This window comes from Cyphomyrmex costatus, unplaced genomic scaffold, assembly GCF_001594065.2.
Source record: "Cyphomyrmex costatus isolate MS0001 unplaced genomic scaffold, Ccosl1.0 scaffold685, whole genome shotgun sequence".
Classification (NCBI taxonomy): domain Eukaryota; kingdom Metazoa; phylum Arthropoda; class Insecta; order Hymenoptera; family Formicidae; genus Cyphomyrmex; species Cyphomyrmex costatus.
Genome location: NW_017280250.1, coordinates 1,000,798 through 1,019,995, shown reverse-complemented (window position 1 = coordinate 1,019,995; position 19,198 = coordinate 1,000,798). Strand labels below are relative to the sequence as shown.

At 33.4% G+C, this 19,198-nt stretch overlaps 1 protein-coding gene across 2 annotated transcripts; it reads right to left on the bottom strand.

Moving 5' to 3' along the window:
* Positions 1 to 1,182: 1,182 nt before the first annotated feature.
* Positions 1,183 to 17,500, bottom strand: Ttd14 (TRPL translocation defect 14). Of its 2 annotated transcripts, XM_018547745.1 has the most exons (11): positions 17,485 to 17,500; positions 15,914 to 16,336; positions 10,381 to 10,448; positions 9,641 to 9,678; positions 8,797 to 8,834; positions 3,757 to 3,885; positions 3,595 to 3,667; positions 2,996 to 3,396; positions 2,571 to 2,778; positions 2,017 to 2,198; positions 1,427 to 1,737 (listed from the first exon to the last, which is right to left on the bottom strand). In XM_018547745.1, exons 2-11 carry the CDS (start codon positions 15,951 to 15,953, stop codon positions 1,427 to 1,429), a joined length of 1,488 nt encoding a protein of 495 aa, XP_018403247.1. In that variant the 5' UTR covers positions 15,954 to 16,336; positions 17,485 to 17,500. The 2 variants fall into 2 exon arrangements, with proteins under 2 accessions (XP_018403248.1, XP_018403247.1); XM_018547746.1 differs by lacking the exon at positions 17,485 to 17,500 and having other exon boundaries at positions 1,183 to 1,737; positions 15,914 to 16,543.
* Positions 17,501 to 19,198: the final 1,698 nt, after the last annotated feature.

The following is a 19,198-nucleotide window of genomic DNA, read 5'->3' as shown; positions in this document are numbered from 1 at the left end:
TAAAAAAATAAAATAAAACTCCTGTACAATTCAAATATAAACTTGGAAAGAAAAGGGCACTAAGAATTAAGCGCAGATAACTTTACGCAAACGCTGATATATATCAAGCAAAACTTATTTTTTATTTATAATTTATTTATGTAATTTGCATTGTCTCTAAAGAAGGCTAAAAAATAAGCCGAAACATGTAAGCACAATTATTATAATAAATAAGTTTTGCGTGATATATATCAGCGTTTGCGTAGTTATCTGCGCTTAACTCCTAGTGCTCCTTTCTTTCTAAGTTTATATTTTAATTTCTTTTCTAGTACACATGCCGTACATGTACAAATTTACATAAGTATTAAAGATCTGATAGCTCACTTTAAAACTTCGTTTTTAAACTTCGATATCGCATTACTATATCGCAAAATACTAATTGTTAGAACAAATTTTTAACATCTTTTGTGATTTTGTTTTTGTTTTTTGACGTTAAGTACATTATAAAGATATTTAACATATTTAAATTCCTTGCATTAAACAAATTTTGTGATAGATCCAAGAGAAATTTCTAATAATTTCTTAGGATATGTGGCCGATAATATTGTTTTCTCAAATGCTCGATATTTCTCTTTCTCAAGCTCAAAACATTGATTTCTTGTAATACGATACACGCATTTCTCTATCACAATCATTCTTTCGAGCTTTCAAAAGTTGTTGGACAATACATGAGGCATATGAAGAGTAAACTAGAATAAAATAAAGTACAAATACTTCGTGCATCAATGCACATCGCTCATTCAGTGGAGCTGTATTGAAAACTTGCTAGGACCTCGTTTCATCAATGTCGCGTAACTTTCACTTTTGTTCAATTCATTTTTAATTCTTCTTTAGCTCATTCCTTATCTCCTCTTTTCTGTATAAATTCAAGAAGAAATGATGTGAGAATTGTGATGAAACTTATCAAATATCATACAAAGGACGAAAATGACAATTTTAATCGATATTTCTTACAAATATTATTTTTTCATTTGAAATTTTAGAGATTTTTTAAAATTGTAAGAAAATGTTAGAGAATGAAAAATTTATTATTTAAAAATCTTTTTAATATCTTAAGATTTTCTGAAATTCGTGAAAATTTCGTCATATTCTTGGAAGATTTATGTCGGATCCGAATTCGGATCCAACTTTAATCGACGTTGACGAAACTTGGCCGTAAGACCCTCCATGAATATTCCTTAAGTACGACACGCAAGTTTGATTAAAAAATAGATATTATCTGTGTGAAATTTTAGAAGTCTATCGTACTAGCAGTTGTTTACTCAATATATTGATTCAGATAAGATTCGCACCAATACTGAACATAAGTCTTTTATAGTTCAGAACTGTTTGCGAATTGTTTATTATTAAGAGACTTTGTTTCTTTAATTTTGCGTATATCCTTCCATTAGAATCCATTCTTTTGCGATTTATCAACTTTTAACTCTCGCAAACTCTTGTCGGGCCTCATGGTTGAATTACCATTTCGAATTTCTGGTTCTTGACCATCGCCGTTTATGTTACATCGCTCGGCAAATGTCGCCTTACCGTTGGTCAAACCATTTCGAGCGCCATTGATGCTCTTATTGACGATCATCTGTTGACAGTTAATCGAACTCAATGTGTTACCGGCTTTGCAATCAATTCCGTTACTTTGTATTGTGGTCGTTAGACTCTTCGAAATCGGAATACTTTTATTATCCGCCAATTGTATAGTGCCTGCAAAATGAAATGTCAAGCACTATTCATTTACATTCAGATACAGTAGTTACTGTTTATTAATAATCTCAGTAATTGCTATTTAATTTTATATGTTGAAATATGTGAAGCTTGAATGGCCAAACAAGTTTAAATCATTGAGCCACGTGTTTATATATAGTATAAGAAATAAACTTTTTTAGTCAGGTCAGATGCAAAAAGATATAAAAAATGAATATATTTATGTAACAGAAAAAGTAGATTTTCTAGTTGCAGGATTTAAATACATCAATACAATACCATGCAAGTTGTGGCAGTATTTATTGGTGCTATTCCATTCCTCGCGTAAGCTGAGATTAAACATGCTGTAGTCTGGATTACCGGTGACTTCCTTCTCGATTGTAAGAAATTGAGGCAAAATGTTTTTCAACTCATCAGCCGTCAATGCCGTGTACGTTTCAAGTAACATCAAGCCTCGACATCTATAAAATATGCACAAAGTTAGATTATTTAGAGTGATACGATGTTTTTTCTTCTCTTCCGAATAAGTTCATACATAAGAACGAAGCAAAAGTCTTTGTAGAAGCGAAAAAGACGCGCCTTTTGAAAGCTAAATATTTTAACATCTTTAATAATCTCTGAATCTTGAAATTAATTATAATCGAAATATTTCTCGATATATTTTTCGATATATTTTGCATTATTACGACAAGTATGGAGAGATTAATTGTGCAAAATATTTTGGATTTACTAAGTTTACTTTTTATTGATTCTTCGATAAATATAGAATCGATTTTTTCATCGAAAATGAATAGATTTCAATATTTCAATTAAATCTTGAGAAATTGTATTACCTGGGATGCGCCGGTTCTCTGTATATGTCTAATTGAAAATACTGATTGTTGATCAGAAAGCAACGACGACGTTTGAAGATAGTGAAGTGCGAGTCGTCGCGCTGGGCCAACATATTCAGGTAGTCTCGATGCGTCAGCTGGGTCTTCACCTCGATTACTTGGCCGCATATTTTTGGTCGGCGAATTGTATGAATATATGACCAGTGACCTAATATAAAGAATAAAACATTCAAATTATATCATTATTCGAATCTTTATTCAATGTAAAAAAATTGAGTGTGACAATGATGCGTTATTAATTCAAAAACTTACCAAAAATTTTATGAAATTTTTCCATGATAATAATAATAATAAACTTCTTTGTTTCTCAAGTGATAACACATTTTATGAACAATTGGATCACGAAAGAGAACAATATGATTTACCTTTCTGACCCCGTTTGCGTAAACGAGCCTGCATCTTGGGATTGTTGCTCTGGAGGTAATTATGCACGACATCGAAGTCCTGGAAAGGCGGGAACTCGCTATCCGCCGGCAGCGGCGCTGTCACGAGGAACTTGACCTTGCGGCTGCTGGCGCGTAACCGGTCGCCAGTGTCGATGCCCAGTTTCTGGCACACACATTCAATCATTCGGCAGATTTTAGATTCGAAATCCTGCGAATTGTCGATAACGTCAAAGTACGGATGGCCAACCCAGGCAGCCGCAGCTTTGTAATCGAGCTCGCGAGCGAGTTCGACACCTTCGGAGCGACACGCGTGTTCCTCTGTGGAGTAGAACTCTTCGGCGCCGTTCGCGGCAGAAACCATGTGGATGATCTGGTTGTACCTGATAAAAACCAAATATTTTATGGTGAAAATATTAAATGAATTAATGTCAACAGTAAAATGTAAAACAAATATACAAATAGAACCTGCAATATTATTAAAAAGTACGAGAAGATTAATTTATTAATTTTCATATCGGACGTTCCCAAAGGCAAAGACGAGCGATGAATTAACTTTCTTGTATCCTTAATTTTAATACCTGTTGTCCCTTAGTTCGACGTTGTTCCATCCGTTTGATGCCATCATAAGCTCCCATTTATCTTTCGAAATGACTGCAAAATTTGTCTCATTAAATTTTCATTACTGAGAAAATTTTATCTAATTTTCCTAAAATCAATTCTTTTCAAAAATTTGTACTAACAGGCGGAGGCGTCCATTGCACCGCGATCACAGATAATCAAGCAATTCCTCGAACAACTCTCACCCAGTTGAAAGAACGTATTTTCGATTTGTATCATCGTGCGCAAAAGATTTTCCTGAAATTTGAATGCTGGAACATACGTAAGAAATGCAGTATTATACAATAAATGTTTTCCCCTTCGAATTGTTATAAGGGAAGGACGATAGACTTCAGTGATACTTGAAGCGTTATAGCCTGAATAATCGTGTCAATTATCTCCATAAAAAAGGCCTGAAACTCTAAGGAAGGAAGAAAGTCTTAGAAAAGCTTAGCTCGATAAACTTCTTTAGAGACGACACTTTTGGAATTACAGCGAGTATAATTGAGTTGTCTAAAAGATAATTCTCTAGTTAAAGGTCTTATTGACCCTTGAATAAAAGCACTTTTGAAGCGAGATTCTAGCGAGACAGGCGGACGATCCTCGTTAAAATGACATGAGAACAAAATTCGCGACTTCTAAGAATCGATATTTTTATAAGTATTTACATATTTAATAGATCTTTGGTTTTGTCTGTATTAAATTCTGCCAACTTTGAAAAATGCAGGGTCTTATCTTGGATAATTTTATTCCTTAATTGACCGGGGAAGAGATTTGATTTATTCTAGATAGAGAAGTACGCGAGGATTCTTCTTTCGTTGGTGAGTTTCATAGTGCCTTGCGTTCCAAGGCCGAGACACAATGAAGTGTAAAAGTAAAAATGTAAGAAATAGGAAATATAAAAGATTTTCGGCAATTTGCAGAATCGAATATGTATATAAATTCACTATGAAATATTATGTTTAAGCACTAAGACCCACTGTGACCGAAAATAGGTTTAGTTCTCTTAATTGATAAAATATGTATAATATTGTTGACACGCACAACGGGATTATAAGAAGCGATCGATAAACGGGAAGATGCGGCTACGGGATAAAATAAGCTCCTATGTCTACTGAGCAGCGTGAAAAAGTGTATATCGATATTATAATTGACTTGTTAACTAGCAAATTGAAAATACGTTAATAGAAAAATTAATTTTATAAAATTCTCAACATAGATTAGAAATTATTTAATTTCATTTTAAGAATCGGAGATTATTTCACATAATTAAAAATCTATTTTGTTTTTCATTATATCGTGTGAATTCATTGATTAGATACATGTTACTTTTTATCCTACAATTCGAAGAGAATTAATTGTTAATTTTATATCAAGAATAATTTTCAAGCAAGAATTTAGCGCTAATAAATAATTATATTTCTCGCACATAAATAAAAATAAATTAAATATTGAACAACTTCAAACGCTTTGACCTCGTATTAGACCATCTTTAGTGAAACGCTAATTGAAACTAAACCCTTTATCTTTAAGAAGAATAATAAATAATTAATATATTACTGTGATAAATTCTATTTTATATACTAAGCGCTAAAGATCAATTTTAACAAATATTGTTTAAAACGATACTGTGGAAAATTGATGGAAAATAGAAATTGATAAAAAAAGAGCTAAAATATTTTCAAACCCCTCCCCAATTGACTTCCTTATGCGTATATTACTTGTGTAATCACTTGTGTTACATCGTGTCTCAGGCCATATACTCTAGCGCGATAATTCGGACTCACCCACGCCAGAATCGATCTCCAAGATCTCCGGCCATCTCACTTTGCCTTCGCTCCTATGATCTAGACGAGAGGATCTCGCGTGCAAGGAATACGGGCTCTCCGCTAGAACCAACCTTGATCTTGGCCTCGCGTCGTCATTAAGACTTGGAAACTCGAGTTGAAAAGAATATCACGCTTCTCGCTTTTGCGCTCGACGATCGAATCGCGAAAGAAATAGATGAATTGAAAGAAACTGATGAAAGGAGTCTCGTTAGATGAAGATACGAATTAAACTTCTGCGCCATCAAAGTTTGAAATTCTTCGATTGTTATCGAGTTATATTCAATCTTTCTTTTTAACGAAATTAAATGAAATTTCTTCTCCTTGGACAAGTATAGCAGACTAATGTCAAGAGTCTAATATTGTCGGCAATGAGAAGAAAAGAAACACGCGGATCGTATTACCGTACTCGAGTTTCGCCAACATCATCGTTTTTTTTATTCTTTTTCTTTTCTGACTGACGAATGTTCTTTCGTAAAAGAATAGCACAATGACAAATGAACGAGAAATAAAGGCGGTAATAATTCAACGTTTTTAGTCTTTCGATTTGTCGTAAACATCGTGAACGTACGGAAACGTCAGTTTTTCCAATTAACTACGGTTCACGAGGAATCAAAGGAATTGAAAAGTTGAAGCTTTTAGAGCTTCAAAAAGTGTTAATCCATTGTGACGAAATTTAAAATACAAATGCAAGCAAATGTTGAAAAAATGTTTGGTTGGATTAATTGCGGAAAATGTGGACGAGAGAGAGAATCAGAATTTTCTATTAAATCTAGAATTCTAATTAAGATAACTAAGATTCTGATTGATATAATCAGAATTTTTCAATCAAATATTTTAACTCATGACTAAAGTCATGAATTTTAAACTTTTTTTTTTATGTTTCTGTAAATATATTGTTATTAACTCGAGAATTAAACATTTTGCAAGAACTGTCATATGCTTTTGATAGAAGAATAATTTAAACAAAACAATCAAAACGACGTCAAAATTAGCACTAAGTCATTTTTCAATCATTTATATAATTCATTTTAATATCACTTTGACATTATCGTAACTTGTTCTGGTTGGGAATTGCATCACTTTAGCATATAATTAATTCTCAAGTAGCAAGCTGACGTTATTTGTCATTTTTTTCGTTAATTTTTCATCAAAATAGCATCTAATGTTGACAAATAACGTCACCTTGCTATACCTATATTGTCTTGTGTAAATTATCTCATCAATTATTGATGTAGCTTTTATAAAAATTGTATAATGGAAAAGATGTAAGCTAAGGTAAATTTGATATATGCGACAAGCTAAAACATATGCATAAACGTAAGCGAAGGAAGCCAGACATCCTCATGCTCGTTCGTTTCCGTTCAAGGGCGAGCTGATTAAAGTCGCACGATCGTCTTACGTAAGGGCGAACGTACAATTTCGAACAGACGACCACCGACGTAGCAACATTTATTATCTTATCTCGACATTAACGCAAACCTTTCAGTTCTGGCGAGGTGAGACGTTTTATGAATTCATAAAATAAAAAGTGTGCACTGACAGCTCCGCCAAGCGCACACAATACACGTTCTGCGCGAGATACGAAGTTATTTGTGAGAGAAATAATGGTGCAATAGAGATTAAAAATAGAACGGGAGACTGAAAGGTGGACCAATTGACACGGCGTAAAACGGACGAAGCAATAAGTAATGAAATTTCGCTAACGATCGGTCAGTGCGGACAAAGTCCGCAATATACTGTTAGATATCAAAGAAACAATAATAATCCCCTTTGAATAAAATAATATTTTGTTACTTTCAACTTCCGTGTATGTTAAAATATAAATTAATCCATTTCTGTATTTAATTTCAAAATAAACAATATGCACATTAACGTATGCACTTGTACAATAAATAATGAACTAAACTTGAGTTAAATTTAATATATTTTCATTAATTAAATTAATCCCATTATTTTAATTAAATTAACGACATTATATATATATATATATATATATATATATATATGAAGTAGAAGCAACTCATAGAAATAATTAAAAATAACTCTAATTGCGTATAATTTTTTTTTTACGTGAATTTAACAGTATGTCATAGAACGGAAGGCCAAGTTTAGCATAAGCCAAGAATTTTGACGTTACACAACCAGGCTGCTGTTATAAACGAAATGCGAAACAAGCTTGCGGCGATCCATCGTGCTCATCAAACGCAACGTTTACAGCCGCTCCGAGCGCAACGAGACGTTTATTCTGCGGGAGAGGTCCACGGCGAATCTTTCGGCATCCGACGTTTCATACGCGATATAACAGGTCCAACTGGTTTCCTTTATTTTTTTTTTCGTCGTTACCGTATCAAGATGCGAAATCCTTTTTCTCTCTCTTTTCCTCTGTCCCTCTCCGTCTGTAAAGCTTGGGATTTTTCCGTCCGTGTTTGTTCTCACATCGCGATTGCGGAGGTTGACGCAATCCATCGTGTTACTGGGGTAATATTTCCAAGTCGCAATTTTCCAAGGTTGACAAAATATAATAAAAAATTGAAGGTTGATAAGATCAAGAAACGAGAAAAAGATTACGACAATAAGATAATAATATACAATATAATTAATCAAATGATGTTTAAAAGGTGTAGAGATAAATACGTTTTTGAAATTGATGTAATATTAAAATTATTTTTAAAATTATTTGTTATATTATACATATATAAAAACAATATATGAATTAGAATATAAAACAAAGGCACTCTAGTTCATATATCTTTTTACTTTCTCTACACATAATTTTAATATTATATCAATTTTAAAATCATATAAACTAAAGACGACTCTGCAATTGAAACACGTTAATCTACACATGTCTTGCAGAACATCATGTGTGTAATATTAAATTATAGTTATATATATTATCTTATTATCTTGTAATCTTTTTGTTCGCTTTTTTGTTTTTATCACCTTTTATTTTTTCTTTGTACACACGAGATAATACAAATTATTAATAATAACACTTCGCATTTTATTCGTCTCCTCTCATATTTATTTAAAAAAATCGTGAAAAAAAAATAGATCAACAACTAGTATATTCCAATTTTTAACTTTGCCAGATAAACGAATTCAGAACCTCAAGTCAGTCAGTTCGTTCCTTCTTTAATTAATAATATCAATTACTGTGGCTTTAGCCTGAATTTATGTGATATGGATTGAAAATCATTCCTATGCTAATTTCCGCAAGTCTATATGATATTGGAGATTTTACGTTTTAATTATTAAATGAATATATGTAAACGAATATGCGCTGTCAACAGTCAAAAGACGCGAGTGAAAGAGGAAGCGGGGATATAAAAGTGATATAAGCAGCAGACTTACCCTCCTCCGCGTTCAGGTCTGTAAACTTGATGCCGCCACTGAAATGGAAAGAAAGCAGACAGCAGATATGAGACAATTGCCTAGATACAACACTGCAACGCGAGCGTTTATTAATTGAGTTTAATCGAACGTTTGCAACGCAATTGTGACGCTAGAACTTTAAATATCTCGCAGCTGCAACTACAGCGGCAATTGAAGGAGTTTGTCATTACATAGACAGACTGTTCAAAATCGCCTTTAAACTCTCTCTATACTCTACACCACAGTGCTATTTCTCGCGAAATATATATAGAATCAACGTGCAAATATTATAGTATAAATTCTCTGGAAAATCCCATCGAATAATCTTGAAAGATTTTGTTTATAACCTTTCGAAACGTAGATGCAAATTACTTTGCGCATTTAAAATTTACTCTTCGGAACTTAATTTACGAATTTTTCTTCGCGATACAATTTTGACTGAACGAGAGCGAGGGGCGAACGGCTTTATTTCAGTCTTCAAAAAATCCTTTTAACCCCGCAATGCGTAAAAAAACATAAGTACACAAGAATTTGCGAGACTTCATTTTGTGTATCTCCGCTAATAGTACATACTCCCTGTAATTTTGACAAATTTTCGAATTAATTACACATTACTTTTCAGCAATGTCCAATTTTAATCTTCTCAGATTATTTCTCCATTTTTCAGTTCTTGAAATACTTCATCGTAAGGGCATTCCAGGGTTAATTCGAAAGAAAACCGTAATCGTCCAAGGGTGACTCTCGTTCCAATTTCTTTCTTTCTCTCTCTTTCACTTTTTTATTTACTTTTTTTTTGTAAACTTGTGATCGTATAATTGCATACCTGAGCAGCACGGTCGCTGTCTCGGGGACACGGAACACCTGAAAAAGAAGACAACCACCGCTCTATCGAATCCACAACGAAGGGTAAGAGACCCCGAAACTAGATCGCGTTTTCGTATCTCTTTTCAAAATTTCTTTTTTACTCGAAGTTCAAAAAATTCGCGAAAAATTGATTTATAACTTTAATTTATTTAAATCTTTTCAGAACAATTTAAAGATCATTACTGTTATAATATTCCTTTTTCTTTCTTTTTCTTTAAGAAAGACTCGACATTAAATCGATCAAAAGTATGCCTTCCGTAAAGCTCGACGAGTTGATACTTTAAAATTGACCTCTACAACGCAATTACAGCTCGCTGTGCGACTTAAGGCAAAGTAAAATCTCGCTCCACAGAGAGACACGAGCTATGGAATAAAAAGAGGCTCGATTATGCCGTATTGCGTTATCCTTGACTCGAATATTATCGTACTGCACGCGACAATCGAACGATTTCTGCAAGTACACGCTAGACTCTATACAGAATGATAATTATCCCCTTCTCGGCTATTCCATCAATAACGAACAACCCTGGTGTATGGTATCTGTCGAATTGAATCTAATGTGGAATGGAGCGAGCATCGCTCCGAGAGAAAAGAGAAAAATCAATTGAGGGAAAATTTGCAACGGAGATCTCTATTTTTTCTCCTCTTTTTCTTTTTCGCGGAAACGTTTTATTTTTAAAGCCAAAGGGTTCTACCTACCTTCCAGCCCATATTCTCGAAGAAGGTGCACAGCCTGGTCTGTCCGGTTGTTTTGCCACCACATGGTCCTGCAATAACAAACATCTGTTAGACAGATTGCTCCAAAATTCTTAAAAATATTTGTATGAGACCGAGAATTAAGATCGATATATTCTGATCGTTACGCTCTACTTTATGATATTATCGCCTCCTCCTCCGTTTCTTTCATTACGTAAAATAAACGATGAGCGTATGAAAAGGCAGACGCCAATAAAAGTCAAATTGAATGTAATTGGCGCGCGCCAGTGTGGCTATTAAGTCGTCGCGACGTTATGCATCATGCTCGTTATACATCGGGATGATAAATTTCAGTCCAATACGATCCGATCTTAAAATAAATCACACGTTCCAGCATCAAAAAAATTTCAAGATTTTTCAAAGATTCTTCTCCTCATAGCTTAATATCCGATCTAATATAATGTCCACATCTTATAAGTTAGTAGAACAAAATGAACAGAATCAATTCAAATTGATATTTTTATTTATTATACTCTATAAGTTTAAAAAATATTACACTATCTTATATAAAACGTATCGTATCCTGACACCCAATCTAATCTAATATTTACTCTTATCCCAAAACTAAACAGAATAGAATTCTTTGATCCTCCATATTTTTCTCATAAAAAATAAAATTCTCTGCTGAAATTCTCAGTAACGAAAAAATAACGAAATTATTTTTAAGATTACTTTTGAAAAAAGTTATTCCCCTTTCTTATAAGGTTTCTTTTTACTATAATTTGTCTTCTGCTTTCTCTCTCACTACAAACACCCTCGTTGAGTTTCATAAGAAATCTCATTTAAATTGTATAAGTATTTAAATCAAGATCAGTATCTTCAAGAAGACAAAGAACATTTTATTTCGTCTAGCTCAGAATCGCAAAGCAATAAAAAGTATAAGAAAGGTCAAACACGAGCAAATAATTATATCACAAAGTAGAAACTAGTTTACTGAAATATCAACAACAAAGAAAATAAAAGTTTTTCAAATCATTAGATAACATATGGACGTTTCAACTTCACTAAGTCAGCCAAATTAAAAAATTATAAGAGAAAGAAATTAAGAATTTCTTATCTTTTTTTAAAGATGGCTAACAATAAATGAATCAAAACGTCCCAATGTTGTCTAATTTGTTGTTGATGCTTAAATAAACTAGCTTCTAGTTTGTGATGTAATTATTTACCCGTATTTGCCCTTTCTTACACTTTCCATACCTTATTTTCGTTTATCTATTGTTCGGACACATCACCCATTTTGATCACGTAAATCTTGAACTTTTTTTTGGCGAAATTAAAAGGGGCACATGGGAAAGTTCCATTCAAGGATTCTCTATTATATTCGTACCAAGCAACTCAGGTTCTAGATTTCGTAAAAATTTCATTATTTAAATTTTATTAAATTATTCTACGTTTTGAATCTGTCAATGATAATTTTCGTTATCCAACAAAGATAACGCGTCGTCAACAATATTATAAAACGAATTTATCAACAAGACTATCTGTTTTGTCGCTTACGTTATCTGTGAATTTGACTAACTTCCCGTTTTTATCTGCTGATATGATAAGCATAAGAAACATCGCTTATTGACGTCGAGGAAAAATAATCGTGTGACTCACGCTATGCGGATGTCTGAGAGATGTCTGAAAAGCGTGCGCCTGATCTCAGTACTACGCGATGTGGATCCGTTTCACATTCAACATTGACTATCACCAGTAAACGATGAGTAATATTGACAACCTAAGTCTCATCGACGTGGTGTACCTCCTTTGTGTTTCCGTTATATGTAACTCTTTCATAATCCGAAGTTCCTTTCTTTCAAGCAAAGTGTTTTCTTTCAAGACCTCCGAGCGATACACTTTATTCTGTCGAAAGGTATAGGATTTTCGACTTTAAATGGAAATTATAGCTTACTTTCGTAATAATAAAGTTAGACTTTAATCGTAATGCAGCACAATGAACAATACGGACTATGACTAAATATTGCGAATGACGTAAAAAAAAGTAATGAAAAGAGTAAGGAACAAAGTTTTGTCCGTACAATGGATCAAATGAAAATTTATGCAGACGGAGCTCAGTTCTTGGTGAGACCCTTCTCCCGGGTCACCCGGTACAGTTGTGACCGCGTGTCCCTGCGTGGCGCGTGGAATCGATCGACATCCGCGTGTGGCTACGATAACGAACGTTGGAAAACGTTGCAAAGAGAACAGCAAGAGACAGTGCGACGCGGTGTTACAGCAGCACGAATGCCGAGATGAACTGAGTCGGTATCATTTTTTATCAACAAATTTTTTATCTAACGCGGATAGAATTTACGACACTATCTAATATACTTACGGCAATCATAATTGCTTAGAGAAAATAAAAGACAAACCTGAAAATTTTAGGACTTTGTTTCTAAATATTTTCAAACTAATTTGTGACTGTCAGAAATCTACGTATTACTTTCTGAATTTAATTTCTTATTTTCTTGCGTATTACTTTCTGAAATTTTTTTGCGTAGTTCATATTTCAAATAAAAAAAAGCACAAATCACTATAACATCAAAATGATATCAAAATAGTTGTGTGTGTGAAATTTAATTATTAAAAATCACTTTTCAATCAGTCACGATTTAATTTTATGTTACTATGTTTTTATGTACTTTGTTCTGTTTGGCTAATATTGCCCTTGCGTAAAATTAAATTTGTCAGTTGTTTCCGTAAATATTCGCTCATTAACGCGAAATTAGACATTATTGAAATGTTAATTAGAAAGAAATTTTCATGTCATTTTATAAAAATAAAGGACAAAATTAAATTTTTAAGATAAAATCTAAAGAAAACAACTCAGTGTTGCCAGGTTTGTTTAAAAATTAATCTTTATATTTCTATTTTTTCAATATTTCAGCCGTAATTTGGACTCTTTTATATTTTCTTCTCCAAAAGTTACTCGGAAATTCTTCTAAATTTTTTGTACCTCAAAAAAATTTCTCCCAATAAAAAGAAAATTTTAAATCTGATAGAAATTCTATTGAGCTGAGAACATTAGGACAACTACTTGAAATAAAGGACTGTCTTTTACAATAAAAGATGTATGGTCGTCACATTGCTTTCACAGTATATTTCATTTTTATGCTTTTCCGAAAAGCTTTCGATATGTTTCAAAAAGGGATCTTTCAAGAGACAGATATGTGAAAAGGTTAAGATATTTTCTTTCTTTTTGTTGTACACACAAGAATTTTTCCTAAATCGAAGTTTCTTTCTTTCAATGTAGACTTTTCTTTCAAGAATTCCGAACGATATCTTATTTTATCGGAAGATATAGAAACTTCGACCCTAAACTGGTCGAAGTTTCTATATCTAACTTTTTCTATATTCTATACCCAAACTGGCCTAAACTGGATTTCGCAACGACAAGAGTAAAGGTATTTCATACACCGAGAGAAAAATTTTTTTGTTGCAATTACCAAAATTTAACTACATGCCAATGATATATTTGATATTTTCCAGCAAGAGATACAGTGTAATATAGTGATCACTTCATCTTCGTTTAAAATTGGCAAACAACAAAAGTGTAATGTTCCATTGTGTTATTTTACGTATCTGTCTCTTGTTTTAGTAAAACTATAAATATTATTATTGCCAACATTATAGGACTAATAACTACTATAATATCACTTTATATATATAATTATTATTATTAATATTATAGCAATAATAATTATAAAAATGTAGCTTCTAATTATTTTACCATGCAATAATAGCCACAAATATCGAACGTTTTTCTCTCAGTATATTTTCAGATTTCTCTGCTTCTTTGCATCTCATCGTCAGAATCTTTTTAAAAACTAGTCTAGGAACGCTAAAACTGTCTGGAATAGCGCTAGAACTTGATTACACCAAAATTCAATTATATATATATATATTGAAAATTATATCAAATTATATCTCAATTTTATTGACAAACAGAGTGCTGACTCTACATAGGCAAAAATTCACGTTTTCGCACTAGGTATTAAAACGCTTTTCTTTCATTTTCTCGATTGTAAGCCAGTATTCGTAGTCAGTTCTTATATTCAAGACCGTAAAGTTCAGTCCTGAAGAGTCCCATGAACTAATCAGAGGATCGTATTAGTTTCTTAAAACATTACTTAAGACGCGGTCTTGAAATAAAAACCGGCCACGAATACCGGCCTGGACTTCGGACCGTGATTATTTCTTGATCCAAGATCAAGAGAGACACAAGCGCACCACGTGTGTCTGTCACGCCGGCCGGGAAAAACGTCTCTCCGCAAAAATGTCGCTCACGTGAAAGAAACTTCTCACGCGCGTGTTCTATTCTCATTCTTATGTCCGTCAGCGTGCTATTCTCGTGTTGCAAGCACAAAATTACGAGACGAGCAATCGTCAGTAATCGTTCTCGGAGTAAGAGATTTAAGAAAGAGAAAAAATAACACATGCCAGTGCTTCACGTTTGAAAGTGAAGACTACCTGAAGAACTTGGCAGTGGAGAGAGAACTCTTCGGGAATGTTCTTTAAGCGAAACACGTGCTTCGCTGTAAATCCATGTAATTCCCGTTTCTCATTTTGTTTTTAATCATACCTCTTTCTGGATTGTTTATTTCACTTTATTTTATTGCAACTCGATTAATACCAGTTTCTTCTGACTTTGTAAACTTCGAGATTTCACCCGGAAGAACGATTCTTAATTATAACGTAAAACGCTTCTTTCCGTATGTCTAGTAATGCTAGATTCCGATAATTGTAAGATACGTGAATACGAAATAATAAAGCCGGAAGTTTTCATGTAAAAATCAACGAATCAATCGAAATGTGAAACAATAAGAATCTCAGCAAGATTTCCCTTTCTATCAGTATAAATTAATTTCGATTAACTTTGTCTATTTCTTCTAATTTTTACAGAACTGGAAAAACATAAAAAAATAAAATCAAAATTAAAGTTAAACTATACCGATGGAAACAAGCATTAGTTCAGGTACATAAGCAAGTTTAAAATAAACTGAGGTAAATATGTAAAGTAGACCAAGGATAAGTACGTGGTATCGTTGTCGAGTTTTCCATGACTCTCAATAATCCATTTTATAACAAAATATTTCAAAAATTGTTTGATCAAAGCTCTCTGTATACAACGTATTAGGTATTTTTTAATAGCTGAACCATACACTTTTAGAACTGAAAGTGAAATAGATTTTCGATATTTGACTGCGGTGAGAAAAAAAAAGGTTTCAGTGTAGGAAGAAATAACAGAGTACAAAAAATGTGCAAATTCTAAGAAAAAAAAAAATCAATGGGAGAACACTTTGCATCACTTGCTTACTTTTGTGAACTCATTCTCGCTCCCGATTTCCCGATCAGCGAAATTCATTGGCAAAGTCCACAGAACGGGGAATCAATTCGCGCTTAATCTACTCCAGCTCGGAATTTGCATGCGCGGAAGGAGGGGACGGGAGGCGGGGAGGGGGATAATAAACGCGATTGTACCCCCGTTACGTACCTCCGGTTAGCACTAACTTGTACACGCGTTTCTGATCCATCGCCGAGCGGTTCGACTTCCGTTTCCGATCGGAATCGCTCCTTCTTCTCTGGCCCTCTCTCACACCTTCTCACCCTCGCTGCTCGACGACGACAACGACGTGCCTTCCTCGGAGATGCCGGGGTGGTTGTTTCCTCCGCTCCGACGTGACGGGGGGACGCCAAGGGTGGCGGGTGTACGACGCTCGAAAGCGGCGGTGGTCGGTACTACATAAATACCTGGTAGCGCATCTCGGATCGGCGCGTGCTCGACCGCGTGCTCGGACGACGCATGGAAAAGAAACGGGAAACGACGACGGGGACTGACGTACGAGAGTGCCCTCGGCGCGAGCTTATTCGGCGATCAACCGATTCGCGAGCCTCCTCTCACCGCGGCTACCTGGCTCTTTTCACGGAGAAAGAACGGGGGAATAAACGCCGCGAGTCTCACGCGATCACGACTCGGCGCAGCAAACGCACGCACGTCCGTTCCGTTCTACAGCTTGGAAGCATCTGAAGTGAGTTGCGCAGCTGTTGAGTCCGGTCGCGAATCGCGCGAAGTCACGCGCGCTCCACCGGAACCGGAAGGCGCCGACGACCACCACCACAAGCGGAACGACGACGGACTTCCGCGCCAAATTCAAGCGTGTTCTTCTACACTTTTCGCGCCCGTTCACGTCTTGCGATGGCTGTGTTTCAAAATTTACTACCACTACTCGAAGTCTATAATGCATGTAACGTAAACTACAGATTTTTAATATTAACAGTAAATTTTGAAACACAGCCATTTTTGGCGTAATCGAAGTCTTAATACTTTGCTCCTTGTGTTTTTGCCACTTATTTACATTTACGAAGTTAGATATTAATAAAATGAATCTTTTCTTACATTTAACAAGCAATATTAATTTACATTCTTATTTTTGCAAAATGAATTCTTTTGTTAAACAATACATCGAACATAATTTATGTAAACCAAGTTCGATAAACGTATAAAAACCGCGTTGAAAGATTGGAGATAATTAGATAGAAATAATTAAAAAAATAAATAACAAAATTATCGGATAATAATTGGATTAATAAAAACTATTAGTTGTGAAAATTAAAAAAAAACATTTCTCTTAATAATTACAATACTTGCGGATGTCAACGATAAACACGCGTTCGATTTTGGAACGTATTTTTCGAAGATAATTTTTGAAAATATTAAACGAAATTCACGCGATATAAATATAAATAGTATACCGGCCATCGCAAATTTAATCCAATATCAATATTGTTGAAGTGTGTAAAAATTTTTTCCATAACATTCTCGATAAAATTTTATTGTAGTACAATCTGCACAGATGCCAAATAAAAAGTATTATTTAACATACCAAATTTTTATATTTATTCGACGATGTTTTTTCGAAATCTATATCTATATTTCTGAAATCTATTTTATATATTGAAATATACTTTGATTCGTGAAAATCGACAAATTAAATTAAGATGCTATTTAATTTAGCATTAATTACCTTCATGCTTTCTTGTAATACGAGCTAAAATTGTACTCACCAAAATTATGTTCGATTTCGCGTCTAGAGAACAGAAACACCTCTTTTGCACAACAATTTTCTCTCGCGAGATTGTAGAAGATGGATGTTGCTCTTTTATATATTTCACCACATTCCCATATCGCTGTTTGTTCAATTACTTTGGAAAATATCTGGATGGAGAAAAAAAACGAACACCTCTTTATCGCCCTCGTTGGCACAGTCGTAATAAAAATAATGTCCTTGGTATAGATAACACGCTCTGCTAAATTTTCCATATTTTATCCTTCTTTTGAGAAACACGAGAACACGAAGTAGATCTACGTAAAATCTCTTTACATTTTTCCAACTTTCGATTTGCTAAAAACAGCATTACGTTTGAATTAATATTTTTTTGGTAATTCTTATATATCTCTACTATATATAATTTTTAAATGTTATATATGTATTCAATATGTGTGTGTATTGCTCTAAAATTTTTATTTTTTATTTGATTTTCTTAAATAATGGGATAATAATAGAATACAATCGACGAGAATAAAGTTACATCGATTTTGTTTTAGAAAAAAAGGCTTTTATTCTGATCAAATGCTAGTAATTTGAAAACTTGAAGAATAGATACAGACACTGGAGAGTCCTAAATAATTTTTTTCGTGTCTAATTTGATCGTTGTTACTTATGTGATTTCTTCAAATCTCTTGACAATACTTTTTTTTACAGTTTCTATTATAATATGGATTTGTGAAACGAAATCGCTTAAATCAGTACAATCAATTCTTCCGTATTTCTCTCTTCTCCAATTTTGTATTTACAATCCTTTTCTATTAATAGATATTAGTTAATGTACAGCTAATGCCTTAAGTAAATAGCGTTGAGGATCGGATCTATTGCGTAATCGCGATGCGTCATGTACTGCTCAAAATGATTTAGAAAACCATGAAATTTAATTCTATATTCGATCTGAAGTTCAATCTGAAGTTACATCGGTGGCAATATCTTAATAGACAATACATACATTCAATCACATATATTCAAAAAGACTTGTAAAGACAAATGTGATACAAAGAAAAAATAAATTGACGCCATTAAAAAAATATATATAAGTTTAAAATATGAAATTAATATCCCGGATTTTCATAGGAAAAATAAGACGATAAGAGAGTTAAATCGTTATAAAAATACATATAGCATACAGTAAAAAATATTTATGTTAGAATTTTGCTCAAAATATGTTTCTTTTTAACGTAAAATATACGTACGAAGGAAAAGAATAATGAAAATTATTTGTACTACGGTTAAGGAGTACCTTGAGATTTTTGATTCATCGAACGAGCAGTTTAGCGAGCATCGCTTTAATTAATAGGCACTGCGGACAAATATACGTTCAACAACCTTTTTGAGACAAAACACACAATTAGTAATACTCTATAAGTCTATTCTTTTCAAATGAATTTGTTACACCATTAATCTCTCTTCTTTTTCTTTTCAACTAGTTAAAGAGAAAAAGAGGAAATTTAAACCATGTAAAAAGTTTCACTGAAAAGAACAAACCTATGCATTTTTTAATATTATTTGCACTTATCATATTTAAATATTCAGAAAAATCTCATCGCCACGCAGTGAATCGTCGATAACCTCTAATTCTAACATTCTTAAAGAAACAGATATAAGTACACATAATACTATATATCATATACATCATTAGAATAAAGGCAGAATGAATATACTGTACATAA